Source organism: Cimex lectularius, unplaced genomic scaffold (assembly GCF_000648675.2).
Source record: "Cimex lectularius strain Harlan isolate CLEC.00 unplaced genomic scaffold, Clec_2.1 scaffold51, whole genome shotgun sequence".
NCBI classification, from domain to species: Eukaryota; Metazoa; Arthropoda; class Insecta; order Hemiptera; family Cimicidae; genus Cimex; species Cimex lectularius.
In genome coordinates this window covers 1425398-1442997 of record NW_019392674.1, presented here as the reverse complement: position 1 = coordinate 1442997, position 17600 = coordinate 1425398, and the positions used below count along the sequence as shown (strand labels likewise).

General features: G+C 34.7%; 1 protein-coding gene across 2 annotated transcripts in view; it reads left to right on the top strand.

Annotated features, from left to right (window-relative positions):
• The window catches only part of LOC106662173 (integrin beta-PS), a 39661-nt gene extending 25222 nt beyond the window's left edge, over positions 1-14439 (top strand). Inside the window, exons 2-16 of one of the 2 annotated variants that reach the window (XM_014386025.2) lie at positions 2410-2563; positions 2628-2901; positions 4710-4938; positions 7520-7604; positions 11667-11837; positions 11893-11991; positions 12186-12350; positions 12508-12654; positions 12719-12862; positions 12924-13157; positions 13214-13495; positions 13569-13698; positions 13757-13903; positions 13972-14111; positions 14181-14439. In XM_014386025.2, the coding sequence (XP_014241511.1) occupies positions 2414-2563; positions 2628-2901; positions 4710-4938; positions 7520-7604; positions 11667-11837; positions 11893-11991; positions 12186-12350; positions 12508-12654; positions 12719-12862; positions 12924-13157; positions 13214-13495; positions 13569-13698; positions 13757-13903; positions 13972-14111; positions 14181-14246 (2463 nt within the window). In that variant the 5' untranslated portion in view covers positions 2410-2413 and the 3' untranslated portion in view covers positions 14247-14439. Of the gene's footprint in view, positions 1-2409; positions 2564-2627; positions 2902-4709; positions 4939-5077; positions 5163-7519; positions 7605-11666; positions 11838-11892; positions 11992-12185; positions 12351-12507; positions 12655-12718; positions 12863-12923; positions 13158-13213; positions 13496-13568; positions 13699-13756; positions 13904-13971; positions 14112-14180 lie in introns of both variants that reach the window. The other variant, XM_014386024.2, reaches the window with a different exon arrangement.
• Positions 14440-17600: the final 3161 nt, after the last annotated feature.

Sequence of the window (17600 nt, the reverse complement as noted above, 5' to 3'; positions counted from 1 at the left end):
TTTTTCGAAACGCCTCCGCACATCCTGTTCATTGAGTGTTTCTCGTCAAACTGAAAGGAAGAATGCGGTTTCGGTGACTTAATTTTCTATTTATATATTTTAATATAACTAAACAATTCTACAACAACAAAAATTTATATATTAACGGATGCAAGAGTGAGAGAAAATTTTAGAAAAACGAACGCTTTTGTTTACTCACCCTAAATGTTAAAACTACAATAAATAAAAATTGATACACTGATCGAATGAATAGAAGTTCGAACAAAGTTTTTATGTAAATTGGAGAAAATCACTTACATTTGTTTCCCAAATTCAAAATTTGTTTATACTTTCCATCTTACCTTTTATTTTTTTAATTGTGTATTATTTGTTAAAGAGATTTAGCTATATTTACACTAGTTTAGAATTGAATACATTATTTTCAATTGATTTCCCTCCTTCTTAAAAATTATTTTGATTTTATTTGTTCTGTTTTTCTTGTTTGTTTTTTCTTTTACTCTTTTATTTGATCAGTGTTTGTATTTGTAGTTATTCGTGTGTAGATATGTACACATTGTATTTTTTGCTTCTCCCTTTCTTTTTACGCTCTCTCACGCTATCTCATTCTCACTTTCTGTCGTTTTACTATTCTCTCTCCCTCATTTTTTTCTTGCTGTCTTTTTTCCTCTCTCTCCTACTCTTTCATTCTTTCTACTCCCTCTCTGTCTCCTTTTTCTCTTTTATTCTTTCTACTCAATCTCTCTCGTTCATTCTTTCTACTCTCTCTCCTTCATTTTTTCTCTATCTCTTATTCATCTCTCTAATTCTTTTTCGTTCTTTCTATTCCCTCTCTGTCTGTGTTTTCTCCCTTTCTGTCCCTTTTTACTCTCTCTCTCCCTCTCTCTGTCACTCTCTCTCTCTCTCTCTCTCTCTCTCTCTCTCTCTCTCTCTATCTATCTATCTCTATCTATCTATCTATCTTTCTTTTTTTCTACTTGTTCTCTCTCTTTTTTTTATTTATTTCTATTTCTTCTTTCTTTTATATATGCGATGGTAACGGAATGAAATTTTCTAAGATATAAATATTCGTATACCTTTATGCAAAGCATGTGTATGTAGTAAATAAAGTATTAATATTATATAATCAATAACCAACCAGGATTAAAATTCCAAAGGCGATGCTTAAAATTTCGAACCTAGGACGACGAACTTTGAATCTGTTAATTACTAAACATCTAAACCACCCAGAGTTTTGCAGCTTCTTTTTTTTAAATTTAGATATTAAGCTATTATGGTAACATTTTCTCTTTGGGTCATTCAATTTTTCAATCTTCTCAATGATTAAAATTAAATCCATGAAATTTTTTAAAATTATTTTTACCAAAGACGGTGTTATTACAAATTATGTAGGACTGGCTTTCTCTGCATGTCTTTTTCATTGTGTTTGTTGTACGTTTAGAAAATATATGTTTTTATCATGTAATGTAATTAATTTAGCGAAACGCCTCGAACGCGTCTGACAAACAACCTGCTTGACAATTCAGGATGATCGGGGAGGACCAAACAACTTATAATCTTTTATTACCATTAATGATAAATGAGTTGAGACATGCAAACAAATAAAAAACAGGAAAGACCTTATCCGGGTTTATATTTATTGAAATACGATCTCCCCGTTATGTAACAACGGCTCGGATACTTGAGGTTTTGGCGAGCGGGTTCTCTTTTAGAACATAGATTTTTATGTATTACCATCTCGTCGGCTTTTGGGCGTTAAAGCCCACTCGACCGTCTTCGAGTACCTCCTGAAAAATTGATCCAGAACCCCTCGACATTTAGAATACCGTCCCCCCTCGCACATGAGCAGTACTGAAAGAACGTTAGATTTTACTGCCTAGGCTTTTACCAACGATTGCGGTAATTTTTTTGATCAAAAAGCCTCTAGGCACTTTCGTTAAATTTTACGAAACTTTTTCTGAAGGCTTCGAATTAAAGCCGAAAGGAAAGCTTTATTAAAACGAATTAAAGTAGCTCTATTGTTCACACTATATTGACCTATGTTTTAATTAAAATGCCGTTTTTTTTACTATTACAACAAAAGTTAAGTCAGTCAGGACGTGTCTTCTTAAATTTAAAGTTGTAGAAACTTTCGATCATATGCATTTAAAAAACAAATCTTAAACGATTATGCCTTGAAAGGAAATGACGTGGACAGTATTCTTAATCAGTAAATCAACAGGAATGTCATAAGAGATTCTTTCAAACTCAGCATCATAATTATTAAATTTTATTCTGTATAATCTTCACATGAGGTTGTTTATTGTTCCTCTTTATTATAGTTATTTTTTAAATAAATTTATATGCTTTAAAATAATTGATTTTTTCTTTTTTTGTTATGTTATTTAAGTTTTCTTTTATTTTTGTTTATAGGAAAATGAAAACAAGAGAATGGCTGCTGCTGGGACTCTATTTAGGTACTGTATCATGTCAACAGAGCGCAAAGTTACAACAAAACCCTTGCAGTTTCAAGGCGACGTGCCACGAATGTATTCAAACTCCGACGTGCGCCTGGTGTTGGCAGCCCGTGAGTCAATTGACCGAATCGAAAATTATACAAAGTCGAAAACTAATATACCACCGTTTTCCAGAATCTTCCCGAGAGCCAGAGTCGGTGTTTCCAGCCGAATCTGAACACCGGTGACCAACTCCTCCAGTGCGCTGAAGAGTACATATGGAATCCGGACAATGAGTATACCATACAGAGAGCGGAGAAGCTGACGAAAGTGAGCGAGTCTGGCCACAGCTACCAAGAGAATTGGGAACAATCCAGCAGCCAAGGGCAAAGCTTTGGCCATGGACACGGGGCTCAGAATGATATTGTACAAATCTCCCCTCAAGAAGCACGCCTCAAACTTAGAATAAGTAATTACACCCTGAAATATGCCAAAATTTATTTTTAGCGTATTTAACACAATTTATATGAATTTAAAATGTTAAGGAATTAGATTAAATCATCCCATCATATTTGTTTAGACTTCGTACTTTTCCATCCTGCCCACCAAAATCTAGCTTACAGTGGCCAGGAAATGTTTTTCCTCGAAACATGTTGGCCTGGAACAAATGACTGAGAATGTTGACATTCTAGAAATGAAGCTATTTAGAGCTCATAGGCTTTAATCCAAAAGTAAATGACCTACTCTGTGTTCAGTGAGAACAATTTCTCTTCCCTGAGGACCATCTACCAATGGTGGCTTCGATAGTCATGAGTTCCTTTGCAGATGTGATCCAAAAACATTATCATCTTTTTTTGATTGAACCTTCTGTGATGTCTAGAGGTTTGGGGATGTGATCCAAAAACATCAACTTTTTTATTGAATTTTGCAAGAGGTTGGGATGTTCTGGCTTTCACTGCCTTTTCATTCCCCATGACCCTTGGGACTTGATGTTGATGATGGTGATAATGTTAACGGGATGTTAGTAAGTGAGGGTTTTGTATTCCCTAAGCACTGCAGCCTTTTGAATTATCGAACTGTTCCTAGTTATTTGGTTATTAACAATTTTGTGGCATACTAAACTGCCCAAACATGTATCTGTAAGCCAAATAGAATTTAGACTAGGCATAAGAAAAGTTCATTAAAAGACCATCACAGAAACTAACATCAGAACTAGTAAATCTAGGATGTGTTAGTACTAGAATAATAATTCGACAGCTAATGGGCACTGCACACTCCAGAGACATATGCGTAGGTTGAAGCAGCTGAAAAATGCATGTGCAGATATTTGCAGGAAGATGTCCTCTGCTGGTGAAAAGGAGGGAGAGGAAAAGCCCTGGCCTGAAGGAATGGGAGTCATGGGAGTCCTTGAAAAAGCTTTTGGTAGGTTTAGGTAAAAAACCTTAAGCTTAAATAGAAACTCTAGATAGCAATGGAGATGCCCAGCAGGTCATGGTGTGTAGATAGTATAGAACCCAATTCTATCTCTGATCTTAATTTTAGTTAACTTCAATTGACTTGATCCTTCTGTTAAGAATAGTATGGTTGTCTGTCATTACTGCAATTCTTTATCTTGGTTCGTATTGGTACTTTCGTATTCGTAACCCTTGGTTTGGTTATGCTTTCTTATTTTGGATATCCTTTTTCATTGGTGGTAGTTTCTTCGTCCTCATTGTATAACTTACAAATGGGGGTCATCATTGAATATACCTGTTAAGTGGGTGACCAGTGCCAGTGAACAGGATAAAGCCCTATTATTCCTTGAGTTTTACCTTGTGAGTTCAGGGTCAGTTATGACCATTTTGGACTAGTGCTTCAGTTTGGTGTTATTTATTTAGAAATCGTGAGATGCGGTCTGGTGTGATGTAGGTTTCAGACCGTTTTCACCAGAACGCATCTCACAATTTCTAAATAAATATTGGTTAATGGTCACTAATCACCACATGTTTGGTGTTATTTGAAGTGAGGGAACAGTGAGAGTGTAAAATGAATCCATCACAAACAGCCAATACTTCACTGAAAATGTGAAGCTAAAATAACACACAAACCCAACATTGAATATGATGAAATGCCATAACATATATGACATACCAAACCAGTTAGTCTGGGCAAATTGGGATGGTAGAAATGACCTAACAACAGGTTTATATCTCACAAACTTTATCAAAAAATCTCACAACTTAAAATATTTCAGTCATTAAATACAATATTATTATTTTATTTTATTTTTTTTTACAGATGAAGCATACAGAATTTCAGTTTCATATTCGCAAGCTGTATCTTATCCAGTGGATTTGTACTACCTCATGGATCTGTCAAAATCTATGGAAGATGACAAAGAAAAGCTCTCAGCCCTGGGCAACATTTTAGCAGAAAGTATGAAAAATATCACGTCAAACTTCAGACTCGGCTTTGGCTCATTTGTCGACAAAGTTGTAATGCCTTACGTTTCAATAGTGCCTAAAAAGTAAGTTTTAATCTTTAATATAATATTTTTAAAACAGATAATTATTAAGAATATTTTATTCCATTTAAAAATACTTTGTTTTATTTGATTTATACATACTACCTTATTTCTAATGTTAATAAAAATTGATTGCGGACAGATTGGAACAGCCTTGTGAAAACTGTAAGGCTCCTTATGGTTACCATAACCACATGCCACTCAGTAGTGATACAAATATGTTTGCCGTAAGTTTTTTTTTCAAATAAAGGTCAAATGAGAAAGCAAAGAAAAACTTCTTTCTGTATAAAATATGAGAGATTGAGAGAAAAAAGAATCGGAGAAGGGATATATCTTTTTTCTCCGCTGTACATTATTTGTTCCTTTTTCCTGCAACTTGGCTGTTGTAATTACTGCATCCATTTTAGCTGTCTATGTGTAAATTTTCTACCTATCTGTAATATAAAGGCTAGCACCAAACTGTTGTTACATAAGCTTTGATCTTTGTGAATGTAGATGTTCGGTGATGTATATAGGGTATATTATGGTAAAAAATGCTTGAGCCTATCGCTGTAACTTGCATCCATTTTTTAAAAATGTTTGTAACACATGAAAAATCTTCTGATGTCATTAATTAAACAATGCATTCATGCAACAACAATTCATTAATGAAATATACGGGTGAGGACAAAACTTCTGTTTTTAAGTTTGTATATACATATAAAACAGTTCCATGACTGACTGACGACCAAACTGCTGGACTCTGCATTGCAAGAAAGGTAAATTAAAACAGAGTCCTGTGAGGACAAAGTTGCGGGTAAAATCTAATTTTTTATCTTAAGTAAAAAAAGAACATGAATAGTTTTTCTAAATTAGAATGAGTCACCCTATTTATGTTTGGTATGGTCTTGCAACCAATAAATTTAAATGCTTCCTACCCACTCCTTATTACCTTATCCTGAAATTCTATCTAGCTGAACAATGCTTCAGACTGAGGTGCGGCAACAAGCTCTCAGAAGTCAGACAGGTACATGCGAGGTCCCATAAGGGTACATTCTTGGTCCCATCCTTTATATCATTTCTACTGCTGACCTATCTATACATCTTAATACTTCATCACCACCTATACAGATGGCCTCTAACTTGAATCATATCATGCTACCTTCAACACCCTTGAGGATAACCAAGACTAGTGTAAAAAGTGGAGGACAAGACTGAATGAAGAAAAATGTAAGTTTACATTCTCACTGAAAATAGACTGCTCTCAACTGTACATCAACAACAAAAGAGATGCCAATTTCCATTCTTGTCAAACAGTTAGGACTATACCTAGGCAGCAGACTGACTTGGAATCCCTACACAAGACTTAAAAGACGACAGCTTAACAGAAGACTTGGACAACTACGAAGATTTCTAGGAATGAAATCCGTCTTGACCATCAACTAACCTTATATAAAACTTTACTGCAACCATTTTGGACATATGGGGTAGATCAGTGAGGTTCTGCTATGCCATCCAACTTTCAGTGCATCAAATCCTTCCAATGAAAACTCCCCAGACAAATGATCAAAGCACCTTACTACGTCACTAACCTCACTATCCACAATGATCTCAAAAGTCCTTTTGTCAATGAACTAGTCTGTTCCTGATTCTTAGTGTCATGCTGACCTCTTGATCCAACCTAACCCTACTGCTCAAGCCCTCTTTGCACATTACGGTGATCCTGCCATCTTGTCTGCCCTCAAGACATCCTTGCCCCATAATCCCACACACTATGTGCCACCGTTGGCATGTGTCCTCTAGGTGCAGCCGTTGGCCTTAGTGTTAGTGCTGTGACCACTTTAAAAAAAATGGATCTAGAGGGGACATTCTGTAAAGTCTGAGTATTTTTTTAATACAAAATAGTTTTGTTTTAATTGGATAAAACCTATCAGCACACTTCCTGACATATAAAATTAATTTTATACATAATGGATAGAAATCCACATAATGAACACTTCCATAAGGAAAAACATTTACAACTGAAGTAGAATACTTTTTACTAATCCAAAGAGTGAGACCACCAGGGAATTAAACCCTAGTCAATTGATAGAAATTTACTGAACACGATCAAATTTGCTGTTAAATAAACACAATTTCCACCCTTGAAACAGTGAAATTTTGGACTCGCCCTTATATAATTGTTAATTAATAATATTTTAACTATCCCTGACTATTTAAGTTTATCAATTTTACTGAATAATTGTAAGTTTGGTGTTAGGCTCAAGTAAGGGTGTGCATTTTGATTACGGTGATTATTGGGATTGTCTTATGCATTATGTTAAAAAATGTGATATTTATGTTATATTATTTTAGGCTTCCATGATTTATCTCATGGCTGTTATTGTGTTTTAAAAAAATTGCCTAATCGCAATTCCATCAACGATTAAAATTAAAAACATGAACGTAACAAAACATTCACATGTTGTGTTAACAACACATTCACAGCTTTTGGTTATTTATTTAATAATTTAATTTCTAATTTCATGTTTATTTTGTTTATTTTTTATTTATTTATTTTTTTCACTTAAATCTCATGTGAATGTTATTTATCTCTAATGTGCAGTTTGAAAGAACCTTGTCCTGGTTGTGAAGCCCCTTATGGTTACCAAAACATAATGTCACTAAGCATGGACACGGAAGAATTTGCTGTAAGTGTTAAAAGAGAGAAAGGAGATAGGAAAAACTGCAAACGCCTTTTTAAAAATTTGACGAAAGAGATGTTAAAAAAAGTGTAACTCCCATTTAAAAAAAAGACCTTAAAATTTTACCCCCTTGAAAATAATTTGTTTCTGGTGTAAGAGTTGTATTTTGCAAATGAACTGCATGCCGCTTACGCTAAAATCGTACTAACACTGGTTTATTTGATTTGTACTAACAAAAAGTAAGTCAATTAAACAGTTCAATATAATATTTGCATGTAAAAGTAAAATTAAATATTTTTAGAATCGGTTAACGATAAATCTATTTTTTTAGTTTGATTTGACTAATAATTGTTTTTTTTAAATATTGGTTTAATCCAAGGATATGAAAGGTTTTATGAAAAGCTACGCTTCAGTGTTTTAAACATTATTCAAAATTTAAAGAAAACTACTTACTTTGACATAATGTTTCAAAAATGTCATTAAAAAACTTGAGCATTGAAAGCTCATGCAATTTAAAAAAATTACTGGATATCAAAAGTATTATTGTGTGCAAGGTGCATTCTCGCAAGTCAAAGATGAACACAACACACCCAGTCTAACGGCTGAGAAGTCAACGAGAAGTTCAGATTTCATATTTATTTTTATTATTATTAATACATTGATTATATATAATTCAGTGGCAGTCCCCAATTTGGTGTTACACAGACCATGTATAACAAGTTACAGTTAATAAATATAACAATAATATAATGTAATAAATATATAAGTATGAAATAAACATAAATAATAAATCTGTTGCAAATCAATATACAATTCAGCATGGGATTGAACAATGGACTATTTATGTTTGCCTAACTGGTTCTACTGGTCTTGGCCCCGGGACTTTTTTTTTTTTCAAGCGTCTTAAGCACAGTTTACTCAGAGATGATCGATATTGAGACACCGGTATCGAGGAGACTGATGTGAATTAGGGTCAGATACAGTCATTCAGACAGGGAGACTGATATGAGATACTGATTTTTAGTCGCTTGGAAAGTTAGTTCACTTGATACTTTTTCTATGAAGGAGACTGATGGGACATTGTGCACCATCCACACAGTTCATATCGAGCAGATCACCCCATCTGACGCTTGTTTTCATACTCCTTAATTGAAACTTTTACAAAATGGATCGAAGTGACATTTTTGATAATAACAAACAAATTTCATTATTCAGACATATCTCCCATGCTTTGAAACCACATTGACCACGATTATGCAGATAAAGTTAAAAAAGAAACTACTCCTGATTCATCCCTTGTCAGTGCAGCAACATCATCTGCAGAGTGTGCTAGTTATTGATGAATGTGGGTAATCCACACTGTAAAAGGTGTTCATTGGTGGACCCCACACTCTCCCCTGAGTGTATGCATATTTTAGTGGAAAAGGTTCTTGGGGTGAACACACATTACTCTATTCTTACTTGTTTTTTTGTCTAATAAAATGCCAAAGAGCTACTACTTCTACCTTGTCCATTATAAAAATATGACAGAGACAAACATCTAGATTGCTTGGAAGAGGATTGAGAGGAGATTAAGTGGAGGCAACTGAATCTAGTCACCGGGAGAGTCGCCTGGATATCTCATGCCAATCATCTCCATGTGATCCGAACCTTATGCTTTGTAGTGGCAGAGGATGAGCCGTGATGTCATGTAGAACAGGGTTTGGGTGGAGTCATGGTACCTTTCAACCTGGTATAAGCAATTATGTATTATGTACATCAGCTACCAGTGGTACGTCTAGGTTGGCATGCAAGGTAGAGTTTTTCACATACCAAGGGGCTCCTGTGGTCATTGCTTCCCGTATACTCGGTCGTCCTAAAAAGGACAATGAGGATCTTTAACATCCGCACCTAGCCTATTCAGCCTTATCGGATGTTTTGATTCGCAATATGAGAGCTGACGCACCTCCGCAGATGACAGAAGGGTGTTACTGCCACAGCGTTGGAGTAGAGGCAGCTCAGCCCCAAGGGGCCATACAACCTTGCTCCCTGCTTTCCCATTCCGAGTGGTCGGGTCCGCATTAAGCATTGAACCGTATGCTGCGTGCAAAGGGCTTCCTAAGCGGAAATACATCAGCCTGGTCTCCCACGCACTCCCTAGATAGAGAATGCCACTCTATCTCCCAGAGTATTGGGGCTTCCCTAGCGTAGAAACTACCGGATCTGTTCCAGCCACGGTTTTGTTTAAAGTGGAATTGCTAACCACCCTGTAGAGGAGACCACCTACAGTAAATCCTCCCATCGAGCTCAGCCTACACTTGCCACGTGCATTCGAGGGACGCTATAGGCTTAAGCCGAGGTGGTCTGATCCTTCGCTGTCCCACAAGGTAACAACGATGGTCATATTCACAGCTGTGCAAAGCAACTCGAGTAGGAGCAACCGATTTACTACCCGTTCCCAACCACTACTACTCACATATTCAAGGGACTAATCAGCATAATCATCACATCCTCAATGCCTATACGCTGCCATCTGATCAACCGTATCCTGTGAGGCCAGGTGTACAATGGTGGCCATACGCAAGTTTCGCGCAAAGATCACAGGCTTAGAAGACAGCTTCTTCTCTAAGTTCCCGCCAGGGGTGTCACCACAAGCCACCACGAATCCATTCCCATCGTAGCATGGGCTGAATTTGGAATGTTTTGTTACCCCATGGTACAGATGGTCATGCACCCTCCCCCATCTATGCAAACAAGATCTGGTACACTAACCCTCGTGTGCCTCTGATAAGGCACCCGCCACCCATGCCGACACGAGGCCAACACGATTACAGCTTGTGCTTTAGAGAGGTTGCCAAGCCCTCTAGGCTACACTATTATTTTGCACCTGGATACCTCCCTTGTAACCAAGGGTTAGGAGGGGGTCACAGGATAGAATGAAGGAACCTGGATTGAGAAAGGGCTGTGGACAAGGACTTGAGGTGAGCCATTTCAGGGTCTCGAGCCTCAACCACACTATACCACCCGTTGTCGCCACAGTGCCACATTGAGTGTGCCACAGCTCCCAGGGTGGGTGCTCCTGTGGTCAGTCACAACATTCGATTTTGCACTGTTTGCACTCTTTTGGCTAGCGTTTCCCTCAATAAGGCCCAAATCTTATTAGTTTTATAATTGCCAGGTAAATTTTGTTGTTTTAAGTCCAGACAGTTTAGGCTTTGAATTCAAGAGATAGTGCAACTGCCTAATTTGGTACTATAAATGCTGTACAGTTTACCTAATATGTTTATCCCACATCAGTTTTGTATCTAAGCACACTCCAAATACTTGATATCTTGTTGTAGTGCTTCCACTTGATGACTTAAGAGATTGTGGCTGGATACTAGTTTTATAGATGAAACAAACCAGTTTTAACTTTCCATTTCTCACAATTGTTTCATTTCATCAGCGAATGACTGCAGCCTACATAACACTTTGTCTGGTTCGTCCCTTTTCAGTGTAGCAACATCATTTGCAAAGTGTGCCAGTTATTGGTGAATGTTGGTAATCCACAGTATAAAAGGTGTACAACAGTGGACCCAACACTCTCCCTTGAGGAACACCAGTGTGTATGTATTTTTTAGCAGACAAAGATTCTTTGGGTTTAACAGAGAATGATCAATTGTGTAGATATGATAGTATCAGGTGATAGTATTTGTCCAGAATGTAGTTTTTTATTTTTGAGTGTAGTCTTCTATGCTAAACCCACATGAAAGTCAGAAACTTGAAAACTACATCAATGCCCTCCTCATAGGTATCCAAGTGTGCATTGCTCTGCTAGATGACTTGAATGAAGTTCACAGATCAACTAAAAAGTTGTTCAACTCCGTTAAATCAGAGGTTCTTATAATATATTTCATTTAACTTTTATTGATCAAGTAAATAAGCAAAAAATTGAGTTGTGAGAATGCGCCTTAACATGTTGTCACTGTGATCTTGTCTACACATGATAATTTTGCATTTGGAACAAAACAAAATGACCAAAATCAGCATGCCTTTCATAAAACTGAAATAGTACCAGTATTCTGCCCAACCATTCAATATTAAAAACAGGGCCAGGTGCAAAGTGCTTCTGTTTCCGGAAATCTCGACGCCCCCGAAGGAGGTTTTGATGCGATAATGCAAGCCGTGGTGTGCAGGGAGCAAATTGGATGGAGAGAAAAAGCCAGAAGACTTCTTGTATTTTCGACAGACGCAGGATTCCACTATGCCGGTGATGGAAAGGTGACATTTGCAAAAATTATAATTAATTGAGATATTAACAACTGAAAACTTTCAGCTTGGTGGAATTGTGAAGCCAAATGACGGCCAGTGCCATTTAGACAGCAGAGGCTATTATACATACTCAAACGAACAAGATTATCCATCTGTGTCCCAAGTAATTAAAAATCTTCATAATTTAAACAACTAATCAATTTTAACATTTTAAGGTGTTTTATTGAACTTCTCCACCCAATTATTTTTTTTTGTTTATTAACAAATTAGGGTAGAAAAGTTCAATAAAACACCTAACTAAATTCTATTAAATAATCAAGGAAAATAAGGAGCTAAAGTTTGAAATTTTTTTACTAGATTAATCTCAAAGTGAAGCAGAATGCAATAAATGTCATATTTGCTGTAACGTCCGAACAAATTGGAGTTTATAGTAGACTGAGGCATCATATAGAAGGATCATCTGCAGGCGTCCTTTCCAATGATTCGTCAAATGTTGTTGAACTTGTAAAAGAACAGTATGATGTAAGTAAATTTTGAAAATGAAAATTGAAATTTCGTTCAATATTAAAAAAAAAAATTGAAAATTGGTTTGATAAAAAATATATGCTAGTCATGATATGACATATAGAAGTCAAATTCAACTTATATGAAATATTAAATTATATACATAATATTCCAGAAAATTACATCTTCAATTGAAATGAAAGATACAGCTTCAAGTGCAGTTAAAGTTACTTATTTATCAAACTGTCTTGATACTGATGGACCTCTTCAAAAGACTAATAAATGTGATGGACTTAAAGTTGACTCTGAAGTTACGTTTCAAGTAAGTTGTCATTATTTTGTATTGGCAGTATAAGTAGAAGAATAATTTTTATTTTTGATTTAAGGCTTTGGTAGAAGTGAAATCTTGCCCTCCAAACCGAAAAGACTGGAAGCAGACGTTTAGCATATATCCCGTCGGCATCAACGAATCATTGACCGTCCACCTTGAAATGCAATGTGACTGCCCGTGTGAAAACCCAGGCAATCAAGTAAGCATAATTGAGTAAACTATCATCAGAATAAATTTAAAATCGTGTCAATTTATTTCAGGCATTCAAAGAACATGCTGATGAATGTTCTGGAGCGGGAACATACAAATGCGGTATCTGCGAATGTGACGATGATCATTTTGGAAGAAGTTGTGAGTGTAACGCATACTCCAAAAATCAGGATGAAAATGGAACAGGCTGCCGACCTGACAATTCTTCAACAGTCGATTGCAACGGAAGGGGAACCTGCATCTGCGGCCAATGCCAATGCTTCCCCAGATCCAACCCATTAGAAGTATAAATAAACTAAATACAATCAAGTACATAGATGATAATTTTTTTTTTATTCAGGTTATATCAGGAGCTTATTGCGAGTGTGACAACTTTTCATGTGATAGAGTAGATTCGCTCCTATGCTCAGGTCCTGAGAAAGGTACATGCGACTGTGGTAAGTGCAGGTGTGAACCTGGCTGGAGCGGGGCTGACTGCTCTTGCAGTACTTCCCAAGAAACCTGCCGATCTCCTACAGGAGGAGAGATCTGTTCCGGTAAAGGAGAGTGCGTTTGTGGGAAATGCGTCTGTAACGATGAAACCGAAGGCAGATACACCGGAAAGTTCTGCGAAAAATGCCCAGTAGGCTTAAAAATAACATATAATCTTAAAGATACAAAACAAGTATTAATTTGTTTGTTTAAATCTTCTTAAGACCTGCCCAAGAAGATGTGAAGAGCTTAAAGATTGTGTGCAGTGCCAAGTTTATGAGAAAGGGCCGTTAAAAGATGCTGAGTGTCTAGCCAACTGTTCTTTCACACCAGCGGTGGTCGACAATATAGTCAGTAAGTTGGCCAGATTATATCAATCACGATACACAATTTTATTTCAATCTTTTTTCAGTTGATGACACTAAAGATGAAGCACCATGCGTATTCATAGACGAAGATGATTGTAGGTACACATTCATCTACACATATGATGAAAAGGGGAAACTTGTTGTCACAGCAAAGAAGAAGCTTGACTGCCCTCCCAAAGTATTTGTTTTGGGTAAATTTCATTTTTATACACAACAAAAACGTTCTATTGTACATTTTACAATAATATGATGATTTAAGGTATCGTCATTGGTGTTATTGGAGCAATTGTCTTTATTGGGCTAATACTTCTGCTTCTATGGAAGCTTTTGACTACTATTCATGACAGGCGGGAGTTTGCGAAGTTTGAACAAGAAAGAACACACGCTAAATGGGACACGGTGAGCGACTGTGATTTTTATTACCTTCTCAGAAACAAGAATGTCTTTACTATCATGTTCATGTTTCAGGTTGAAAACCCAATTTACAAACAGGCGACGTCAACATTTAAAAACCCAACCTACGCCGGGAAATGAAACCTGAGTCATAATGAGTCAAAATGATCTTTACTAAAAAAAATTAGGGTACTTAACCACTAAGGAAACTAGAAAACTAGATATGTAAGAAAACTGGGTGTCTTAGCACGTAACTGTGTGCCTTCCAGAAACAATCCACTGTCCATAACTCAGTTTGTTTACTGAACTTGTACTTAGCTCTACGCAAACTGCCTAAACTAAACAAACTGAAAAAATAAAGAGTATATTTTGTAAATAAAAAAATAAAATTTGTAATAACTTCTTAAAATTAGTAGATCTGATGTATTTTTTAATTTCGATACTTGTCTGTGTAGAAATAAGAAATTTTAGATTGTAGATGGATTGTTGGCCTTTATTAGTTTGACGTAAAGCTTGGATTAATGAAAGTGTTATTAATTATTCAGCTCACTGCCCTGACACTATCGATGAATTTAATAATTAAAGAATTTTTAAGAGACATTATTTATATTAATTGTAAGGTTGTTATGTTTTGTTGAAAATTTACAAACATTAGCATGTAAATCTCATTTATAATGTCTACTTTTCTCCAGTAAAAAATACAGTTGAGCCTAATAATTAAGACTGTGCCATTATTTACCATTAAATAGAAATAGTAATTAATATTAAAATTCTGAACTAAAAATTTATATTTATTTTACTGGTTTTATAGTTACAGTCTTCCGATAGTTGTCTATGAAATATGAAATAAAAAAATTAAAAATTCTAAATATAGAAAATCGAGTGCCTAAAATAAGAAATAAAAAAATGTAAATAACAATACCTTATATAGTTTTATATTGTGAATATTAATTTTTTTCCAATTTATTCATAAGACTAAAATTATTTTTTACTTTTTCCAAGAGAGAATGTGTGATTATAGTCATTAACTGTCTTGTATCATTAAGAATTAATTTATTTTTTATTTCTGAGAATGTAGCAATATTTTTGGTGCTGAAATCTGTTAAATTTGCTTTTTTATTTTCTTTTTAATTTCAACTTATGAAAATTGTCCTAATGTTCATTTTTGTATATAATTTTTGTTTAGATAATTTATGTATTTATTATAATAAAATGGATTAACCAAAGTTTTAACTTGTGACTTTATCCCCCCTCCAAAAAAAAAAAAAATCGCAATGTTGTGCAAGGTTGTTGTAATGTATTATGCATTTTGTATGATTTTCAATCTACAAGTGAGCACAAGAATGATAAGATAATAATTATCAACTATATTCCAAAATGGTCATTAAATGATCGTTTATTTTGACCCAAAAGGGCATAATGTTCTGAAAAAAAAAAAAAATGGAAATGGTCTTCAAAAAAAGATCAATTTAAAAAATCATAGTTCTGCACCCTCGGGGCAAAACTGGATAAGCCAAATTTTTTGCAAAATGTGTCTATGTTTCAGTAAGTCTTTGTGCCTGACCTGCCATGTATAATTAAGCCATTAAGAAAACCATTTCTTTTTAAATACAATGTGCCGTTTTAACCATTGTAAAAAATTACAACATTTTGAAAATTCTACTTGTCTGTGTGCTACTTGTTAACACAAATAACTCATATACTGAAATAGAGTAAGCGTGTCACAATTAACTAGTAATTGTTTCTAAGGAAGGGATAGAGCCTTGTCTAGGCCCCAGAGGAAATCCCCCGATTGGTCTGACTATAATTTCTTGAAATTTGCCAGATTAAATTGATCTTTATTTGTTATAATGGATAAAATTTTTAAATGTTAGAATTTAAAAGAAATGAAATACACAAAATTAAAATTTTATATGTTTACAAAATTATTTTAATAGTTTACAATATTACAAAATAAAAGTGAAACATTTAAACAAGATGAAAAACAAAATTAAATAAAATGTAAAAAAAAAAAAAACAATTTAACCCACTGGTTTTTCCTTTTGATCTTAAGATTAATGTAAAATTAAAATTTAATGACAGTTGAAGGATTAGTATTTTGATTTACTCACAGGACCTATGAAACGGAGCGTCTTACTCAGTCAGAGGTGTTTCTCTCATTGCTTAAATCACAAAATGAATAAACAAAACAACATTAAGGATTGTCTCACACAGTGTGACAAGTGTATTTGCCTATGTCCAAATAAATATTTTTCTAGGAGAGTCAAAGAGACATGTTTTTTTATCTAAATGTATTACTATTTTTTTCATTAGTACAATAATCAGCAAAAAATTGTGTAAAAGAAAGTAGATAAGTGTCAGCATATAACGTAATAAGCACAACAAGTCAAGACATAATTAAAACCAACTATTTAACTATATACTAGGACAAATAAATTGTGATGGAATGTGAGCACAATAAAAAAAATTAAAAATTGAATTTCTATCAAAGGCCTACATTTTAAAATCGCAATCAGAAAATTTGTTTTTTTGACTTATCCAGTTTTACCCTGGGGGTACAGAATTAATTTTGAAGTTAAGCCAAAGAGATTCACCAGAATAGAAGAAAAATTAATATATAAAACTCATGCTCTTTAACTTTTTTATCAATTCTAAAGAATTGTCAATGGCCAATGTAGGTTTGAAACTGGTGTGGTTTTAATTATTTTAACTATTGTTATCACAAGTTCGTGGCATGGAGAATTATAAAATGACACTACTAATCTTATAGGTTTTTTTTTGTGAATTTGGACCGTACTTACAACATTAAGGGTTTCGGGTTTTAACCGCATATTTGCGGTCTCTATAATTTGAGAATAGAAAGTCAGTATTTTTTATAGCTGTTATATTTATATATTTTATATTTGTGTATTATACATCCCTAACCATCCCTAGTGGGTTATGGTCCAACAGCATTAGTACCAAACATTTCACATAAATTTTCAGTTGCAACTGTTGCATTGTTTCCTTTTTGGAATTCATAAAGTAAACAATGCCTTAAATGAATTTCTTCCAAAGACATGATTACCTATTAAATTATTTGACACAACGAAAGAGATTGAAAACAGAAACTGAAGAGAAATAAAGCCTTTTAAATTAGGGATTAAACAATATTTGTAAACAAAAATGATATAGGCAAAAGTATAAATATTGAGCTAATTAAAGCTAATTAACCAAATAAATGAAAAATGACATTACTTTTCTGCCAAACCAATATAAAGGAAAGATAATGTATGTTTACATTTGTATTCAACTGCATGCGTTAGAGAATGAAATGATTTGTCGATATCCCCAGAGTTTGACATCGGTGGGCAGGGCCACGGATATGAGACTATTTCCTGCTTTTGAGAGTTTCTTTATCATTATTAATCAACATTTACACAGAGTAGATGGAAGAATTATAAAAAAAAAAATTTTTATAACTAGTACATGCTATGATGGCTTACCTACATAATT